The 21,443-nt window shown below is 46.9% G+C and overlaps 1 protein-coding gene across 1 annotated transcript in view; it reads right to left on the bottom strand.

The window, feature by feature from the left end:
• LOC306932800 (cadherin-4-like) overlaps positions 1 to 21,443 on the bottom strand; it is a gene marked incomplete at its 5' end in the record, with an annotated part of 241,182 nt that overhangs the window by 16,807 nt on the left and 202,932 nt on the right. Inside the window, 5 exons of the mRNA XM_079514730.1 lie at positions 994 to 1,136; positions 8,181 to 8,437; positions 10,805 to 10,990; positions 17,509 to 17,646; positions 20,812 to 20,984. Coding sequence (XP_079370856.1) covers positions 994 to 1,136; positions 8,181 to 8,437; positions 10,805 to 10,990; positions 17,509 to 17,646; positions 20,812 to 20,984 — 897 coding nt within the window. The remainder of the gene's footprint in view (positions 1 to 993; positions 1,137 to 8,180; positions 8,438 to 10,804; positions 10,991 to 17,508; positions 17,647 to 20,811; positions 20,985 to 21,443) is intronic.

The raw sequence follows: 21,443 nt of genomic DNA, 5'->3' as shown, positions 1-21,443 counted from the left end.
CTCCTCTCAGTCACTCAACACCCGGGAGCGGTGGTGGCTCAGGGGTAGAGTGGCTGGATGGTAACCGCAAGGTTGCCAGTTCGAACCCGGGCTCCCCCAGATTTAGTGTCGAAGTGTCCTTGAGAAAGACACTGAACCCCTAATTGCTCCTGATGTGCTGGTTGGTGCCTTGCATGGTTTCCGCCGCCATATGTGTATGAATGTGTGTGTGAATGTAATGCACCTTGGATATTGGCGCTATATAAATGCACCATTTACCATTTACCCTGTATGTATCTCTGCTCTGTCCCTGCTCTCAGTCACATCACCTCTCACATTATGATGGCTGACACTCCAACACCCACACAGTCTGCTGCAATCACACAGATACATAAGCATAAACCCAGTCTCAAACAAATGTTGGCACAACATCATACTGTACATGCATATAATGAAACAAATGTGTGCACATGCACGCACGCACGCACGCACGCACTCACGCACGCACGCACGCACGCACGCACGCACGCACGCACGCACGCACGCACGCACGCACGCACGCACGCACACACACACAGTTAGTGGTGATTCACACCCATCCCAACTCGAGGTAAACACACAAGTGCACTGCACGTCACTGATAACGCACTTTTGGAGAGAAAAAAGCATTGCTTCTTGCTTAAGGAAAAAACAATGATTGAGTTTGTGCTCGGCTAAGCTAAGGATCAGTATGGATTCATGGCTGCCAGCTCTAAGCCAGCTGTACTTCTCTCTGAACCAGAGCCAGCGAGCCCAGACTCCATGTCCTCCATGGTTCTAGAAACACACAAAGTTCAGTCTGGAGTTTGGTTTTGGCACTGATTAATGAACTGCACTTTCATACATCTCTGTATGAAAGGATAAAAGTTGTATGGAAATGAGAAGGATAAGAAGAAGCACTCCTGTAGGACTTAACAAAGTGCCTTAGCCTTTCTTTTTTTCCAGATAAATGGAACACTGTAAGAGGCTTCTTACCATTGTCTGTGGCCAGGAAGGTGGCTTCATAGATATTGTTTTTGACATAGATGGACTCTCGGTCCAGTGTTGCCGTGGTAACGATCTGACCGTTGGTTCTGTTGATGGCCAACCAGTCTGCAGGGTCGTTCATCTTTGAATACCTGAGTGTGCACAGGGACACATCAATAGAGAAGTTACTAACACAACAAATACATTTCCTTTCATGCCTTTGTGCCTCACATTCCACCAAGCACATGCACATGTCGCCTGACGCCCACACATAAACACGTACAAATCCACCCACACTGACCTCCACACAGTTCATAGTTCACTGTCCAGAGTCTGCAGCTTACAGTCAATTTCACCTAATTTTAGACTCCCCTGTATAACGCAATGAAGCCAGTTACCTCATCTGTTAAGCAATGCAGCCATGTGTGTGTGTGTGTGTGTGTGTGTGTGCGTGCGTGCGTGCGTGCGTGCGTGCGTGCGTGCGTGCGTGCGTGCGTGCGTGCGTGCGTGTGTGCGTGCGTGCGTGCGTGCGTGTGTGCGTGCGTGCGTGTGTGCGTGTCTGTGTTGGGGCCCTGGGGGGCATCATCATCTGATCTGAACCTGTAGGTTCAGATCACCCCACACCATGTGATCTCTCTGAACCGGTACCGCCTCACCCCTCATCTTCCTCACCCTCCGCCTCCATCTACTCATATTTATTTGTCATTTCCTTTGCATTTCAGGGTTCATCGCCTGCAATCCTGGCGGCGGAAATCATACTTACTGTATGAACATGCCACATCAGTCGCGTGCGGCCTGCACGCTACAACGTTTCCACAGCTATCTGATTTAATTTAGTAAAAGTCATAGCCAGGGCGCCACTAAGCCATTTTCTTATGTGACATCTGTTTTCAACTCTTAATGTCATCTAAATTTAAATGCATTTGACCTCAACCTCGTCTTTCTAATCCAAGTGTCCGTTCTGCTTAGAGCTAAATATATTTACAAACGCATATGTACAGATTTATTCAGGTGCATTTCTTTCATAGTGTATGTGTGTGTGTGTGTGTGTGTGTGTGTGTGTGTGTGTGCGTGCGTGCGTGCGTGCGTGCGTGCGTGCGTGCGTGCGTGCGTGCGTGCGTGCGTGCGTGCGTGCGTGCGCATGCATGCGGGAGGTGGGGGGGGGGGGGGGGGGTGTTGATGGGGATGGATGGATGGATGCCCATGTGGAGGGCTGGATGGAGGGTGTAATCTCCTCTCCCCTGCAGAGAAGGAGGAGGGATTTTCCCAGCAGGCGGTGGGTGGGAACTGGGAACCTAGCTGTGTAGCACAGTACGGGGTACGGATTCAAAGAGATGATATTCCTGAGCCCCGTGGCCACTGACTGGCAGACTGTGAAATGACTGGCAGGGCTGGAGCATGTCTAGCACCCAGGGGCATTCAGGGATAAAGGTTTGATACAGTAGTCCGAGACAGAAGAGGAACAAGTAGGTATACAGTAGTCCAAGAGGAACAAGCAGGTATACAGTAGTCTGAGAGACAGAAGAGGAACAAGCAGGTATACAGTAGTCTGAGACAGAAGAGGAACAAGCAGGTATACAGTAGTCTGAGACAGAAGAGGAACAAGCAGGTATACAGTAGTCGGGGACAGAAGAGGAACAAGCAGGTATACAGTAGTCTGAGACAGAAGAGGAACAAGCAGGTATACAGTAGTCCGAGACAGAAGAGGAACAAGCAGGTATACAGTAGTCTGAGACAGAAGAGGAACAAGCAGGTATACAGTAGAGACAGAAGAGGAACAAGCAGGTATACAGTAGTCCGAGACAGAAGAGGAACAAGCAGGTATACAGTAGTCTGAGACAGAAGAGGAACAAGCAGGTATACAGTAGAGACAGAAGAGGAACAAGCAGGTATACAGTAGTCCGAGACAGAAGAGGAACAAGCAGGTATACAGTAGTCTGAGACAGAAGAGGAACAAGCAGGTATACAGTAGAGACAGAAGAGGAACAAGCAGGTATACAGTAGAGACAGAAGAGGAACAAGCAGGTATACAGTAGTCTGAGACAGAAGAGGAACAAGCAGGTATACAGTAGTCCATGACAGAAGAGGAACAAGCAGGTATACAGTAGTCTGAGACAGAAGAGGAACAAGCAGGTATACAGTAGTCCGAGACAGAAGAGGAACAAGCAGGTATACAGTAGTCCGAGACAGAAGAGGAACAAGGGGAAATTCAACGTTGAAGCACAGTATAATGTGATCTGGATAAGTTGTTACTATCCTCAGTCAGCAGGACCTGCAATCTGGCACTGAATTGTAAAGCTAGATCTTTTCTTTTCACCCCCATGTTTCTTGTTTTCCTCTCCACTTTACGGCTATCGCCTTTACCCCCGGTGCGGCTGAGATTTGGGACACCTTTCTCTCTCCATTGTGTCCATTGAAAGGTGGACAGACCCTGTTCTTTCTGTGGCTCTCTGCGGTCTGGTAACACGTTAAGAGGATTAGAGATGGGGTGCCTGGTTGCTCAGTTATTGCACCGAACAATATCCTCCTAGTGAGCGCTAGGATCCTGTGGTACTGTATATTTTCAGCTGTTAGACCCGGTTTAGACTTCGACCCTGTATTGTCTCACATGTATCTCCTCTCTCTGCCATTAGTTTTCTACACTGAGCAATCTGAAACAAAGCACAACAATGCAACAACAATTTTAATAAAAGAGGATAATAGAGCCCTATACCTATAGAGTCTTATTTAGTTTTATGTATTCGCACTATAAAAATCACACCCGTGTGAAGTGAGGGGCTCTAATATATTAAAGTCTAACTCATGTTGATTAGGGGATGTAATGGTGATGTAAAACAAACGGTGCCAACACAAACATTAAACGCCATTAACAATAAAGACAGAGACAATATGATGTGTGATGACGACACATTAAGACGTACATTTTCCCTTCATTGTCAACAAACTTTGACCTAAAGACAAAACATTAACCCTGTGTATAGGAGGGCGCCTCTCAAAAACCGTACAAAAACATATTAAAAGACAGAAAATTGAGTGCCGGTGAGAAAGGAAAGGGCTTATACATGGTTCTCACCTAAAATAATTAACACGTAGTAAGTTAAACAAACATAAGGTACAGTATGACAAACAACAAATACACTTTTGTGCAGTTGAATGTGTGGCCCTCTGATAATAATAATAAAATATATAGTCACACTTGTGTGAAGTGAGGGGCGCTATTATCATCATACATCATCATGCATCACATTCCATGCCAATCAAATAATCACAAATGTCATATCACTTTTAGCGTCTTCACTTTTCTGCCCACACTTTTATCTGTACTTTATTCAGCCAATCAAATCACTATGGGGTGATCAGCCAATCGTCAGTCAATGTTTGTGTTCACACAAACCCTCAAAGCTGGGCATAGGAGGTGCTAGCGCCCCTCAAAAAAGGTGGAAGACAAGCCAGGCCCCATGGTCAACCATTGTAATTTCATCGTCATCGTAAGTTGCTTGATTAAGTATTTAGATACAGTATTTGATATTAATTTTGGTTGCACCGCCACCATTCCTATACAAAGTTACAAACCCATTGTAACTGTCCGCCTGCTTCCCTGTCTCCCTCGCCTGATGAGCACCTGTCAGGTTGTAAGTTCCCAACTTCATTTCTCTTTTTTTAGGAATATTTAAAAAATAATATGCATGTTTTTCACCGATTTTGCCCCCCAATGATAGGGCCATGAAATCTATTTTTTGTTTTTTTGTGAAAAGTTAAAGTTAAATGAAATATTAAAGAAGAGTACCTCAAGTTGTCATGTATTGCTGTACTGCAATATATTTTGATGAGAAATATTTTTTATGGAATATTTTATATTGGGTAAAATATACCCGTGTTTAGTGATGGTGTAACAACAAATATGTTTAGTGTTCTAGGGTTAAAAGCCATTGATAATGAATGGCCAGCTTTGAGTGTTTGTCCCAACACAAACATCAAATGCCATTGACAATGAACATTTTTGAGTGTAAATACAAACATTGTGTAAACACAATCAATGAAGATGAAGGTGAGGACGCAAAACTGTGGCCGGAATGAGATGATATGATGATGTGTAATGATGATAAGAGCGACCCTCACTTTACACAGGTGTGATTTTTTTAATTCAGGTTCAGGGTTTTCAGGTGACTCACAATTATGCGCTAGGGTTGATCGGACCCCTGTCCTGTAGGGTTGATCGGACCCCTGTCCGATCAACCTAAAGGGGTTCCTTTTAGGGTTCCTAAAAAACCCTGTTTTTAGGAAGGCAGCTACAGTGTTTGCAAGTACTCACCATTACCAACACCGCTTTGGGGGGACTGAAGTCAATGGAAGAGTAACTTCCCCCTGTGCTTTTTGTGAGAAGAAAATAAATGCAAATGCATAATCAAGCAGCTGTCTACACTGAAGTTTGCTTCATTATTCGGGGGTCAGTGTGTGAGTGTGTGGATGATTAAGGCTGGCAGGATTAGTGATAGTGATAGCTATAGCAGCAGGGAGGTGGTACGACATTTATTTTTCAAACCCATGACCCGAGGATGAAAAATGCATGTCTCAAGCTCAGGCACGGTGCTGTGGGTAATCATTTATGCGAGTGTCTCCAATCCCATGTGGACCTGAACGTGCAGCATCTGACAGATGATACCTCACTCTGCCCTCCTTCGTCCCCCACCTCCACTTTGCCCTTCTAGTCCAAATCAACCCTCAACGCCCCCAGGACACTGTCCGCCTGCTTCCCTGTCTCCTAGTCCAAATCAACCCCCAACGTCCCCCCAGGACACTGTCCGCCTGCTTCCCTCACCTGTCAGGTTCAAACTAGCACACCTGCCCTCATCTGTTTCACTTTTACGACTCTTGAAAGTCTTCCATGATCCATCCACCATCCATTTTACAGAAATATATGATATATCCATGTCTTTGTGTCTACTTTATGTTTGAATTATTCACATGAAGACAGTCAAAAGCAAAAGCATCTTCCCACTCAAATGATACATATCGGCTAACCTTTGGAAGAACGGTTATACGTAAATTGCCCACTGGTGCATTCGCTGTTCTCTGGTCTGTGGGAAGATGAGAGTGCAATGGCTTTGGCTTGAAGTAATAATATACTGTATATAAATATATATACAGTGTTTCACTGATTGGCACATTTTACAACTGGTACAAGAAAGGTGAGAACAGGACGTTTGGTTTAAGCCCATAAAGCACACCAAAGGGTCGAGACGGGACGAGACGGTTTTAGCGTTCGTCCCAGCGGGGTGATATGTCCTGTTGCACGTCGACCCACGTCGACCCAAGTGATTCAACTGGTTCAATCCAATGGCCCAAACCACAGCAATGTTCAGTTTATTGTATTTATTTATTTATTTTGTCATTAAAAACAGATTAATACAGTGCGCGAAAAAGCTTTTATTTCTGTGTGTGTGTGTGTGTGTGTGTGTGTGTGTGTGTGTGTGTGTGTGTGTGTGTGTGTGTGTGTGTGTGTGTGTGTGTGTGTGTGTGTGTGTGTGTGTGTGTGTGTGCCTGCGAGGGTAGCAGGCTTACCATTGACACTGTGGCTGTGCGAGGCAAATTTATAAGATGTAATGTGCAAATGCAAATGTGATATGGAAAAACGGGAGGGAGGGGTGGAGAAAGGGAAGTAAACACACACAAGGGGGGAGAGAGAGAGAGAGAGAGAGAGAGAGAGAGAGAGAGAGAGAGAGAGAGAGAGAGAGAGAGAAGAGAGAGAGAGAGAGAGAGAGAGAGAGAGAGAGAGAGAGAGAGAGAGAGAAAGAGAGAACAGCTGGCGTCCTCCTAAATTATAATGTACACCCAATTTACTCAAATTTACTGTGAAATTAGCTGGTAAATGTGTTTACATCTTCTCCCCAGAGAACACGGGGAGGAAAGGTTTCTGGTGGAGTTTGAGCTTTGGGTGGAAGTAGGAGGTATTATACACCGACCCAGGGTTCTGTCTGGCTCCATCCATGCACAGTTGTTATCACACACACATTGTGTGTGTGTGTGTGTGTGTGTGCGTTCGTGGCTGCGTACATGCGTGCGTGGCTGCGTACGTGCATGCGTGGCTGCGTACGTACGTGCGTGCGTGCGTGCATGCGTGCGTGTGTGTGACGCACACACGCACGCATGCACGCACGCACGCACGCACGCACGTACTGTGCGTGTGTGTGTTATATAGAATGTAAAACCCGGAATCTAGTGTCTTTTCAGTCCGTGACTTATTCAAGGCGAAGAAATTACCCCAAGTCTGTGAACCGAAGTTAAAGCTATGTCAAATATATCGCGCATTTTAAGTCACCTGAAACATACATTTTGTAACCGCGAACAGGGACGCGGCCGTAATCGGCTGTAAATAAAGCTTATTTTAGATTAAAATCCGAGATAAAAGCACTTGAAAAAAGCAAAACAACAGCGAGTCGACGAGCGCAGTCATCTTGGATCGTGGGTCATCGCCTCACAGTCATCGTTTGCTGAGCGCTATAGCATTCCAGAGCTAATCAGATGTAGCATATAGGACCGCGACCAACCTTAATCACACCTCATCACATCCCGCCTCGATTACTGCAACAGTATCCTCTATGGCACCACCTCCAAAGTCCTCAATAAACTTCAATATGTCCAGAACTCAGCTGCCCGCCTGCTCACCAGTACCCGTTCCAGAGATCATACATCAGTCCTCCGTGACCTTCACTGGCTCCCGGTCAAACAAAGAATCCATTTCAAATCACTCCTAACCACCTACAAAGCACTAAACAACCTGGCTCCCCGATACCTGTGCGACCTCCTCAAACGTCGTGTCCCCTCCCGCTCCCTCAGGTCTGGTGATGCTAACCTCCTTGACGTCCCCAAGACCAAACTCCGGACATGGGGCAACAGAGCTTTTGCCTTTGCTGCCCCAACCCTGTGGAATGCACTCCCCAAAACACTCAGATATGACCCCACCCTCCAAACCTTCAAAACCGCCCTCAAAACCCACCTCTTCAATATTGCTTTCCCTACATACATTTTTTTCTTCCTATTCTAATAAAGTTGTTTTTATTTTGTTGCTAGCCTTAATTGGTATCGGTAACACCTGTGAAGTTAGTAGGGAAGGGGCCCGGAAGTAGGAAGAGTTAATCTTTTGTCCGCTGTACATAAAAGCATTCTGTATCATTGTACTTAAACAGGCTGTGTACCTGATGGTCTGTGGCATCTGCAGCCTGTCGGGGTCGGAGGCAGAGAATGTTGTCAGGCTGGTGCCAGCAGGGACACCCTCCTCAAAGCGGATGTGCTTGGGGTTGGTGGGGAAGTAAGGTGGCTCGTTAACGTCCTGGACGGAGATGGTGACTCCCGCTGTGGACTGGAGCGAGGACTGGATGCCGCTGGCCAGGTGGGCCTGGTTGGATACCACCACCGTCAGCATGAAGGCACGGTTCATCTCAAAGTCCACCGGCTAGAGGTAATGAGAGGGATGAGACACAGTGAGACCCAGGTTGTTATGTTCAGTTATTCTGTAAACACAACACTGGAGGTAGGCTAGTGTCTGGATAGTTTGTACAATGTTTGTGGTTTGTACAATAGTCTACTTGCCAGCCTATAGAGCCCCATTGTGAACCTGGACATTTTGAGTACCCTAAAGTTTTATGGTACAAATGTCGAGTATGGGTCCCCAGCATTTAGAAACTGCTGGATGCTAACTTGCATAAGTTTTCATAATAGGGGGTTATATGTGACCATACCATTACTAACCTATAGAGGTTTCAACGCTGTGGGGGGTGGGGGTCAACCAGATGTATGATGTTGATGCTTTGTTCACTGACACAAATGTAATAAACAATGTTCTGTAACCTGGCTGATTGCAGCAACTGTGTGTGTGCGTGCGTGCGTGCGTGCGTGCGTGCGTGCGTGCGTGCGTGCGTGCGTGCGTGCGTGCGTGCGTGCGTATGTACCAGCCTGCAACGTTCACCTACATGTGTTTCTGCTGGCTGAGCCTAAACTGGAGTGACAGCTCTGTGCTCTCCTAACGAAGACCACACAGTCAGGTTCAAACGATAACAACAACAGGATGAACAAATACGCCGCTTGTAGGTGATACTGGATCATCTTTACATATGCGGTTGATGATTATCGTCACAGGGCTCGTGTCTGTTACGTTTGATGCCGACAATAATAGTAATAATAGTTATCAGTGGACGCCATGTGACAGCTTGGTGCCGATGTATGGAGCTCTGTTGACATGCCGTCTATATGTGGGAAGGTGCTGGGAGGCGTACTGTTGTGTAGCGTTGTGTGCTCATCTTCATACAGGCATAAGTTCCGACATACTAACAGTCCAATAGTCATTAGTCCGACACCCATGAGTTGTGACCCTGCAGTGCTTCCCCTGGGAGCCCATCAACCAGCTGTTCCATGGCCAAGGAGCTTCGATAAACAGCCACTGGTATTCAGAGCACAGGCACGCACACGCCATACGCACTCACGCAGCCCGAGGGAAGGAAGCGGATGATAGTTCAATAACTTGGCCTCAACCATCTGCCCATGGGCAAACAAATCTCCCATCACCTCCACATCCCTGCGCTCCATCCCTTCTACTTCTGTTCCAACTTACTATGACTCACTCCTCATCTCATTGAGATCCACCCACTCTCTGCTCCTTCCTCTCCTCATATAGCCACATTGAGCTGTCATCCTCAGTGTTAGTCATAAACTGTAATTTATGTATCTCAATGAGTCATTCGAACCAGGGCGGATGATGTTTGTGTGTTTACGTGAACACTTGTTTGTGTGCCGATGCTATTACCAGTGAGGACGCTCCCCAGAGAGTAGTGTGTATGTGTAAATGTGTGACATGTTCTGGTTGAGACCTCAGCCAAGAGGAGCCGGTGTCCCTGGTGGGAGATTGCAACAAACGTAGATACAGTGATGTATCTCTGCCAGCAGCAACAGAGGCCCTGGTAAACACTCACAGTAAAAATACCAACGCAGAGCCTTCCAGTGACTTCTCGTCTGCCTATCCCAGGTTGTTTGATATGAAGCCGATTAGTGTTGGTAGCCATTCCAGCTCCTGATCCCCAGAGAGAGTTAAAGCCTTTTTTGTTTATTCTTTGAGACAGTCACTGTTCCCTTGGGATTCCTGTCTCTTATTTTATGATTTCCTGATAACTTCCCATGGGGTCACTATATTCGGAAGTTCATGCCCGCTGAATTGAGAGGAAATGATTAGGCTATAAAGGCAGTCTAGCAATATGGCATAGAAACAAAATGCCAGCGCTCTGTGCTCTGGGTGCTGTTAGAATTAAAGAGGTGTTATTGCCATGTTCGTTTAATATAATTGTACACTATAGTGAATAATATTTGTGTTGCATTAGTCTGGAACACAGGTAAAAGACCCCAGGGGTGCGTGCGTGCGTGCGTGCGTGCGTGCGTGCGTGCGTGCGTGCGTGCGTGTGTGTTTACAGTACGACATTACCTGTACAGGGCAAGTGGCGGGCCCCATGCTCATTGACTGGTATATTATCATTTAAAAAATGTTAAACAAAGGCATGTGCTGGATCAGAAGTCAGAAGAAGAACCTTTCTGCTTTGAAGATTAAAGATCCCTTAAAAGGGAGCTACTACATGTCTCAATAAGCCTATCTCACAGAATTTCCCCGCCCCCCTTAATACGCCCCCTTTCGGGGTTAGTGGTGATAGCGTGAAAATGTACTTAGATTCTCCAGAGAAAAAAACGTGTAAATGCTAATGTTAAAGACACCACTATTTACCGGAAGTGGGCGTGGAAAGTGGGCTGTGAGATAGGCCTATTTCACTCTGCATCTTACCTTCACCACGGTGACCATGCCGTCGTTGGAGACGGGGTCAGTGCGGACGGTGAAGTGTCCGACGGGGTCTCCACTGATGATCCGGTAGACGGCATTCCAGTTAGGCGAGTGAGGCTGGTCGGCATCGATCACAGTCAGGTTAGCCACTGCCACGTCAACCCTGTTCTCTGGAACCTCACCGGCAAACTGAGAGAGAGAGAGAGAGACTTTGACTTTTTATAAAACCTTTTTATTTACAAACTAAAAAAGAACAGCAAACACTTTACTTGTTTTCAGTCAAACATTCGTGTCATTCATGAACCAATGGCATCTTGCATAGAGCTCGAAACAAAACAAAATCATTATTCATATTCAAATGCATTCATATGCAACAAACCAATGCAGAGGGTTCAGCCAGTGACATGCTGCTGCCGCCCCTGAACCCCCCCTCTACACCGAGTCCTCCTCCACACCCAGCCCGTCTCTGGACACAACACAACAGTACAGTACAAATCCATTTCCTCTCCCCTCCTGTGATTCTCGTGTTCAGTATCTTTCATAGACAGTTTTTCGATGCACAGTTCTGGGAAACAACCCACACGGCAAGGTGATATCAGCCCCAGCAGATCAGCTATTGCTCCTTCATCCACCAAGCTTTGACCAGCTACATCCAACAGTTCCACCATGACCACTGTCACACAGGCTGTGAGTGAGCCTCGATGTTGGACTGTGATGAAGGTCCATCCTGGCCCTTCCAACCAGAGGTCCGTCTGAGAATCAGAGTCTACACGTAGCACTCGTAGCGGGCTCCAGCCGCTCCACCATTGTCCAGTCAACCAAAGCCAACCCACCTCACAAGTGGCCGGCTGTATCATTGTCCAGTTCATCTTCATGTCCATTAAAGACAAAACCAAATGCAAAAGAGGACCCAGCGCACAGAAGGAACCCAGCGGCACCACCACCATCACCATTCTAATTCCGCATCAACCCTCTGCACCAGTTTCTTCACTCTGAAAATCTCTTGCCTGGTAAAGCATACTCCTTCTGTTAACTTCATGTTTTGCCTGGCAGCCTTCACAAAACCCTTACTATCTGGGAAGTACTTTTCAACTTGGATCAGTCTCTTGTTTTTTTGTTTTCTGCAAAAAACGTTTCATTTCTGACACCCCATAGACATTTTTCTTTTTTACACATGTTTCATCATCGCTCACCCAACCACAAGTACTATCGTCTGAATTGAGTTCTCTTTTCCCCTCGGTCACTTTTTTTGCTTTTGTCCCATTTGAACCTTTTGCCTTTCTTTTCTGCCCCACCACCTTAACCCCTTCCTCCTCAGCCCCCATCTCCATGTCAGCTACTTTAGCCCCTCCCTCCTCCACTTGACTGACAGGAGGACTACTGTCCTCTTGGGAACTCGTGTCAGCCACAGGTTCAGCATTAACCATTTCTCCTTCACCTCCACTGTTTTCCTGCTGGCTATTTTCTTTTCCCCCTTCATCTTCACCTGTTTGCTCAGTGCCCCCCCCATCTTTATTGACATTCTCTGCCAACAAACCGGGTTCAGCATTTCCTCCTTCATCTTCACCCACCTGCCCACTCCCAGTACCATCCCCATTAGCGTTGCCCATCTCCTTTTCAACATCTATTCCCCAGGGATTCCCCCCCCTCCCCCCCCTGGTAGCATTGCTTGTCCCCTCGCCAGAGTCAACAACCCTCTCTGGACAGGACCTTATCAAGTGCCCCTCCACCCCACAGCCAAAGCACTTCATATTCTCAGTTGTAGCAAAGAAAGTGTATTCAAAATTGTCGACTTTGATCTTAAAGCCTGTAATCAGCTCTTTACTCCTGTTTCTCAAAATCATGAACAGCATTCTCCTGTGAGAAACAACATGTCGCAACTCAGGTGATTTACACCCTGACGGGAGCTTTTTAATCGGCGACACCACCTTCCCAAACTTGGTCAACTCTCTCACTATCAGTTCATCATCAATGAATGGGGGGACGTTTGACATAAACACTTTACTCGATGGCATTGCGAGTGGCGTTACTTTCACAAGTGTGCCCTTTATCTCAACGCCCCTCTCGATCACAGCGTTTGCTTTATTCATCCCATCGACAAAAATCACAACGCCACCATTCATCCTGGCAGCAGATTTAACGCTAGCGGGTCCGACTACTTTTGCGGCCGCTAAACTACAGTCCTCTACAGAACACGGGAAAGCTGGCGAGATCTTAAAACCATGCTTCCTTGTGAGAGTTGTGAAAGCCATGGCGACGCCGACAGCCGTCAGCGTGCAGCAAACACAAACCCACCAACAGCAGTTTAAACACTAGACCAGTGCAAAAACCGCAAAACCCAACACTAGCGAGATAGAAGAGCAAGCATAGACAGAGTATAGATAGAACAAACACTCACTCCGTAACCTCACTCCGCACCACACTCCCCACTCACACACATCCGCACGAGAGAGAGAGAGAGAGAGAGAGAGAGAGAGAGAGAGAGAGGAGAGAATGTTAGCCTGCACCACAACTGCTTCAATCCGTCTTTATCTTGGCTGGAGCTGCAGCCTTCTGGGATCTTTCACGAGCCATTTGAGGATGACAATATTTGTAAGTGCCACTGAGTGACGTTCACCACCTTGTTAATTTTTCTTGAGAAAACAACAAGCCCACTCTCACTTCCTTTCCTTTTGGGTTTGCAGTTACGGCAAGCTTAACGAAGCCCAGCGCCCACTCTCACGCACACGCGTGCACACACACACACACACACACACACACACACACACACACACACACACACACACACACACACACACACACACACACACACACACACACACACACACACACACACACACACACACACACACACACACACACAGATCCTAGAGTGCAATAATATTCCATTGTGTTAAAAGGCATTAAGGCAGAGGAGGATGGAACGCGTGGAGACAGACAGAGGGCTGCAGTGACAGAGGCTCAAGCAGCTGTAAGTCTGTATGAGAGGTTTGAAGATGTCCTCCTGCTCTACAAACACATGTGCTTTGTCCTGATAAGCCTGATGAAGAGTGAAGCTCTGTCTGTCGTCTGTCTGTTCTGCTGGGATTGATCAAAGCTATCCAGACGCAAGGGATTAAAGCAGAGAGAGAGAGAGAGAGAGAGAGAGAGAGAGAGAGAGAGAGAGAGAGAGAGAGAGAGAGAGAGAGAGAGAGAGAGAGAGGGAGAATGAGAATGAGAGACAGTGACATGTACCCAACCCAGAAATACGTCCATCAAACCCGCTCCTCTTCATCACAATCACATCACACCGTAACAGGCTTGTGTGGACTGCTGCGCCTCAGAGTCACAATTCACAGGGTCGCCATGATGTCAACCGGCGTGAAAGAGTTACTGAGCTGCTTATTTGAGTGTAGGATATCAAATAGCAAAGCCCCCTGACCAAACACTCCACCAGACCATAATACCCTGCCTGGCATCCCTCAACACCAGGCCAGCAAACAGCCCACAGCAGCGGGCAGATTAGGTGTGCAGTGTGTGCGTGCGTGCGTGCGTGCGTGCGTGCGTGCGTGCGTGCGTGCGTGCGTGCGTGCGTGCCTGCGTGCGTGCGTGCGTGCGTGAGAGAGCTGTTTAAAGACTCCATGACATTCTTCAGACAACACACACATGTCCGGGTTGCCCAACACCCAACTGTACTGAATAAGGAGGCTTTGGAACACTTGTGTGCAAGAGAGACCAATGTGTTCAACACTGGTTCACTCCCCATGGCTCCAGTCATATTTTGACTTAGTGACCATACATGGCAAATCAGGCACATGTTGACTTTTCGTGACTGGCAAATCAGGCACATGTTGACTTTTCGTGACTGGCAAATCAGGCACATGTTGACTTTTCGGGACAAGTTCTTACAGTGTTTAGACAATAGGCACCGTCGAGCGAGCTAAAGCGAGCGAGTCGCCGTGCCAATCCAAATCCAAATCCAATTTGGTGTGTAGGACCTCATTCATTGCAGACTCAGATTCTCTGATCAGATATTCATTCCTCTCTTTCTGCGACATGGTGTCTCTCATGATGGAACAAAGGTGAGGCGGAGAACAGGCTCTTTCACCGTGACTGGCACGGGACGCGGCGTTCGACAAAACACTTCATGCCAGCGCAGCCACCCACCTGTCACTGTGTTGGCAGTGGAGGAACTAGTGGAGGAGGCAGAGGGACAGATGGGAAGAGAGAGAGAACATGTGACAGGAACCTCATCGTTGTGGAGATGACATGTACTGTAGGAAGGAGGCCAAGGCACAGCGGTGCTGCTACCTATACTGTACTGCACAGGGATTTCCCACTGAGTGCATGGGCTTCACAACATCCTACTATACTCCATCCATCCGTTCATCCAAACCCTCCTTCATCCTCGAAAAATAGGACAGCCTCAGGTGTGATGAAATGTTCATCATCAACGTTAAAGACACAGCCATTCCCCAAACGTTCTATTTGTAGGGCACTTTGATACTGTATATGTACATGCAAACACTAAACATTCGCATAATGGCCCTGCGTTCTCAACAAAATGTATTTATGTTACCCCACTGATAAAACTGGATGATTTATGAGGGGAGTGGGTGAAAAGTGCTCTGCTACTCACAGCTCCAAGTCCTCCATTAAAGTTCATCATCAATATCCATGATAGTATTAATATAATAATATAATAATATATAACTTGTTTCTGTGGCGATGATGGAAATGCACTTAAACACATTGCAATACATTTAGATAATACTAATCTATTACTGGCCACTGTCATCCATATTATGCTGATGTCACGAGAGAATCCTAATGGACACGAGGGGGGTGCGGGGTGGGGGTGGGGAGTCAGGAAAGACTTCTGATTTACAACCATCCATGTCTGTGATTTACTGCTACTGTAGCCAACAGTTCCTAGAATAAAACAATCCTTCATTCTCATCTCCTGTTCCCATCATTCTCTCACTTTTTCCTTATTTCTTCTTCAGCAGCATCACTAGGCGTTGGCGGTGCTCCACACATCCACTCTTCTCTTTAAATATACCTTATAGGTAAACACCTCATCACTTTTCTCCTTCTGTCATTCGCTCTCCTGCTCCCTGTGTCTCCCCTGCTGTGTGAGATGTACGCTAGCAGTTTCCTGTGCACGCTTTGGCTGACACACGCTGACACACCTGCGCATGTTCATCACCATGAGGGTCTTAATGGCCCCAGGGTGAATGCTAATGCTAATCTGTTAGCGCCTGCCTAGAGCTAGGCCTGCTGCAGGTACAGTAGGTACTGCCACAGCTGTGGTGATTACAGTTGCAGTGCTAAGCACCTTATCTACCCAAGAGGCATAGCCGCATGTGCACAGTGCACACGCACGCACGCATCCACGCACGCACGCACGCACGCACGCACGCACGCACGCACGCACGCACACACACTGAAGCTAGAGAGATACCTGGATAGTGACACTTTTCATCATAGCATTAATATCATACTATATGGTATCCTGGGATACAGGACACATGGACCTGCCTTGTAGCTATAAATAATACTGTCTACCTCCATCCCTGTGGCCCTCTTACGTTACACTATACATATTTGCTTCTCCTGACAAAAAAACCCCTCCCAAATGCCATTGTTACACTGCCTCACTGCAGCCGAGCAGAGCCCAGATCAGTCCTCTGACATTTCCACTTTTCACAGTTCTCAGGGGAAGGTCCCACGCCACAACCCTGACACCTGCTTTGGATGTTATCAACAGATAATCACCATTATGCTCCTTATCAGACCCCGCAATGGAGCAATATGGACATTTCATACATACCACAAGTAGGCGATTAGGAAACACAGAAGGGAAACTATAGCCACCGAAGCGAAACCAACGTGAAACTGTGCTATACAACAACTTTGCTTTACGTTTCCTTACGTGGCCGGTTCAGACTGAGGTTAGAGTTAGAGAGAGAGAGTCCAGCTCATTCAGCTAATTCCTTCAGCATTGCTGAGATGCACTGAATCATTTATAGTTACCTCCTGTCTTCACAATGACCTTTTGTAATGTAATCACTCCTGAAAACATCATTACCACCCTGATAATCATCATTAATGATGTGCTGGCCTGTATTCTTGCTGATGGAAGTCAATAGTAAACTGATTACTTAGTGTCTCTGTGTGTGTGTGCGTGTGTGTGTGTGTGTGTGTGTGTGTGTGTGTGTGTGTGTGTGTGTGTGTGTGTGTGTGTGTGTGTGTGTGTGTGTGTGTGTGCGCGTGTGCACATGCATGTGTACGTGTGTGTGTGTGTGTGTGTGTGTGTGTGTGTGTGTGTGTGTGTGTGTGTGTGTGTGTGTGTGTGTGTGTGTGTGTGTGTGTGTGTGTGTGTGTGTGCGCGCGTGTGCACATGCATGTGTACGTGCAAGTGTGTGTGTGTGTGTGTGTGTGTGTGTGTGTGTGTCATTCTTAAATATTCCATTCTTCTGAATGAAGTCACGATTTGGAAAGCCACTTTTCTGCTCCTCCATCCACTGTTTTGTTTCACTATCATTCCTATCACTATCACTTCTATTTTCACTCCCTCATTTACTCATCTCTTCATCTATCCACACTTACCCCCCCCCCCCCCCCCCCCAACCCCCCAATCAGTCCATCCATCAATCACACTTTCCTTCCCTCTATCTCTCTTTAGGCTCCTCCCTCACCACCCTCATTTCCTTCCCATCACTCACGGTTCTGGAGGTGAGCATGGGGGGATTGTCGTTGATGTCGGAGACCATTATGATGGCTGTAGCCGTGTTGGAGAGACCAAAGTTCAGGTTGCCCTCCATGTCCGTCGCCTGCACGATGATGGTGTACTGGGACACTTTCTGTGGGAGAGAAGGAGAACAGAGGAAGCAAAAAAAATCACACCCATGTGAACTGAGTGGTGCAACTCCGCGTGGGGGTCCCCGGAACTTCCAGACCCACATGAACGCGCCCAGGGTGCCAGCCCGGTTCCGGCGAGCCGACCCACGTCCGAAACGGTCGAGAAATGACAGAGTTACTGTGTGGGGGAATTAGCAGATACCTCTCTCTCTCTCTCTCTCTCTCTCTCTCTCTCTCTCTCTCTCATTAGCAGGCAACAGTGCAACAGCGCCACTTTTGCCCCTACTGGTACTCTAAACATAGGGACGGACATATAGGGACATAATAGGGACAAGGGACAGGTACGTGGACATAGGGACATTGCTGTTCCTTGGAGTGATTGCACCACTCAAAAACAACAGCTTGTGTAGGAGCTGTTCATGGTGCTGGTGTCAAAACGCAACAGCAACTTGTGTAGGAGCTCTCCATGGTGCTGGTATCAACACATAACAGCTTGTGTGAGTGCTGTTCTTGGTTCTGGTATCAACACATAACAGCTTGTGTGGGAGCTGTCCGTGGTGCTGGTATCAACACATAACAGCTTGTGTAGGAGCTCTCCATGGTGCTGGGGTGAATACAACAGCTTGAGTAGGAACTGGGGGCACCTACACTGTGGTGCATGACATTACAATCAATCAATCAATCAATCAATCAATCAATCAATCAATCAATCAATTCCCCCAAAACAAAAAGAAATGAAAGGAAAAGAAAAAGAAAAAGAAAAGCACGATGTGAGAGCTGCATTACAGTGCCAGCTCCCCATGGGGCTGTCATGAAAGATGAAACTTATTCATCATCTCTGTTGGACAGATGTGAAGACAATGATCCGACTGACAGAGATTAATGGAGTATCATTGCCACAATAATATGAGACAATGACGAATGTAGCTTCATGTTTGGGGACAACAGGGCATCACTTCGGCGGGGCTGCTGAAATACTGTTGCTCCACTGAATTGTACAAGTTCTGCAGCGCTACAGGCTGTGTGGCTCGCCCCTCCCAGCCGTTCTCTCTCTCCCTCCTCTTACTGTCCCAGGGTGCTAATAGGCTGCAGGAAGGCTCAGAAGCTGCCTTTCGGGATAATGCATCTCGTCACTAGGATTCTCAATTACACTCCCAGCATCTCTCTCACCTGCTAATTACTGAGTAAATATCCCAATTAGACTGTGACTCCACATCAGGAGGATCAGACAGCCCTCCTCTCGGCTCCGTCTCAGCAAGACGCACGACTCCAGCCCCACATGTGCACCCTCATTAACAACCCCACTCACGTATGGACGTAAACAATGACACGCACGCACGCACGCACGCACGCACGCACGCACGCACGCACGCACGCACGCACGCACGCACGCACGCACGCACGCACGCACGCACGCACGCACGCACGCACGCACGCATACACACCTGTAGTTTCACAAAAAAGCTGAGATGCCTGGCCGTCCCATCATTCCATGTACGAACACCACTCTCACTAATTAAACAAGGGAGTAATTATATAGAGCTCTTCTGCAGTGACAACACCACAACATCCTAGACCTTCCTCTGAAGGACTGCCATCGTCAAAGCTGTCACAAGTCCAGCAAGGAGCCTCGTGGTCCTTCAACAGCAAAGTAGCACAGTACGTTAGGAGACCGAGGGAGAGACAGGGATTTGGATGAACTCAAGGACAGTGGAGAGGACACAGAACAGCAAGGGAATAAAGCTGACAAGATCAGGCCCACACAGTGAACATGTGTATTTTTGAGGGACGCTAGCCCCTCCTATATACAGCTTTTGTCCACACACATCTCAATATTTGCCTTTGACAATGAAAGGAGAAATTAGGTAAAATGTCCGCCAAATATGACCTAAATCTTGTCCCCACACGTCTCATTTTTGCCATTGACAATTAAAGGAGAAATTAGATCAAATGTCCACCAAATATGACGTAAATTTAACCAACCAATCACATAGATTCAGTTGTTCATGAGATGATGTATGATGATGTATCACGGGTGTGATTTGTTTATATTTAACTCCTACATTTTTATCCAACGATTTTGTAACCAATTTTTACCCGGTGATAAAGCTGTAATCCTATGGGCACTACTCTCCCTCTGCCAATTTGGGGAGATCATGGAACGGAGCTCATGCTTCCTTCAATGCATGAGGAGTGAGTAGGCCGCTTCTTATCACCTGGCAGAGGGGACTTTCCCCGGGAGGACGTAACACGTGGAAGAAACTGTGTGTGTGTGTGTGTGTGTGTGTGTGTGTGTGTGTGTGTGTGTGTGTGTGTGTGTGTGTGTGTGTGTGTGTGTGTGTGTGTGTGTGTGTGTGTGTACAGGAGTGAAAGTATGTGTAATATGTGCTGAGATAAATTAAGGATTTAATAGCACACTAGGAGTGACTGCTGCATTAGCAGTGTACAGATAAAACAATAGTAAAGAACCAATCAGTGAAGATCCAGGCAAGATACTTCTCCAGGATCTTAGACCCCCCCTCTCTCTGCTAGCCATGTTTCTCTGTCCCTTGTTGGTATTTCACTAAGTGTATAGATGTGATTATATTTCATGGACATTCTATCTCTAATATTGTTCTATCTATCGTTCTCACTCAATTTTCAATTCAATTCAATCGCAATTCAAAGGGATTTATTGGCATGAGAAAATATACGTTTACGTTAAAGAAAAACATGAAACAATACAATCAAAACACAATGTGTGTACAATTGAAAGTCAGAATCTCCAATAACACGCAAGCACAAACATGAAGCCTTGTGTGACGTGTTGTTAATAGGTCTGTCAGTGGAGACAGTTTAGGGAGATGATCTGTCAGAGACATTTCCTTACAGAGTCGTTGTTAGCACATCCGTGTGGACCATGTCATATGAGAATAAACACATTTGGATCTTGTCATAACTTATACAGCTCTATAAACAAGGTGACCACAGAGGGAGGCAATTTAATAAGGAAAAAGGATTAGCTGTGTGTGTGTGTTGAATGGCTACGAGCACACTCTAAAGATTAAACAATGTGGTTTGGCAGGCAGAACTGTACTTTTGCTGTAGCTGTGCTCCGGGAGACCTCAACCTCAAGTGTTCTATTGGTTAAATAGACCACAGACGAGAACAGAAGTAGGAGCACTGACCTCACGATCGAGACCTGCCGCCACAGTCACGATGTCTCCGGTCTCACTGTTGATGGTGAACATGTTGGGGATAGGGCTGTGTGGCGTCTGGGACAGAATCCGGTAGCGCACCATGCCATTGGCCGTGGTGTTGTCATCAGCATCGAACGCAGCCATGTGCATCACATATGTACCTATGGGAGAAGGGGGAAATATGTCAAAATCAACCCGCTGTACTAATACCAGTAAGAGGCCCTGAGGGCGAGGGCGCGCTGCGACAACAGAGCTTCTTAATACGGCACAGTTGAGAAGCAGGAGTTAAACTATTAATCTGGTGTCAGTGAGGCCAGAGCTGACCGGCTCCATATGTGCAGATCTAGCATGTCAAACCATGTATGGCTATCCAAGGTTTGATGAAGTCAGTGTCATGATCTTCATATATGGAGATCCAGGTGATGTTAGTCAGCTCCACATATGGAGATCCATGTGCGGTAACCACACTGGTTATCATGAGACACAATATGGCCATATATTGACCTTCCCATATATATCTCCTGTTTTTCATTGACCAAAAATGCAGAATGAAAAACCGGTATAGCCAGGGTTCATGGTCATATATAGTGTGACTTGAGTGTAAAGGGTTTGATGATGTC

Source organism: Electrona antarctica (assembly GCF_951216825.1).
Source record: "Electrona antarctica genome assembly, chromosome: 2".
Taxonomy (NCBI): domain Eukaryota; kingdom Metazoa; phylum Chordata; class Actinopteri; order Myctophiformes; family Myctophidae; genus Electrona; species Electrona antarctica.
This window is presented reverse-complemented; position numbering and strand designations above follow the sequence as displayed.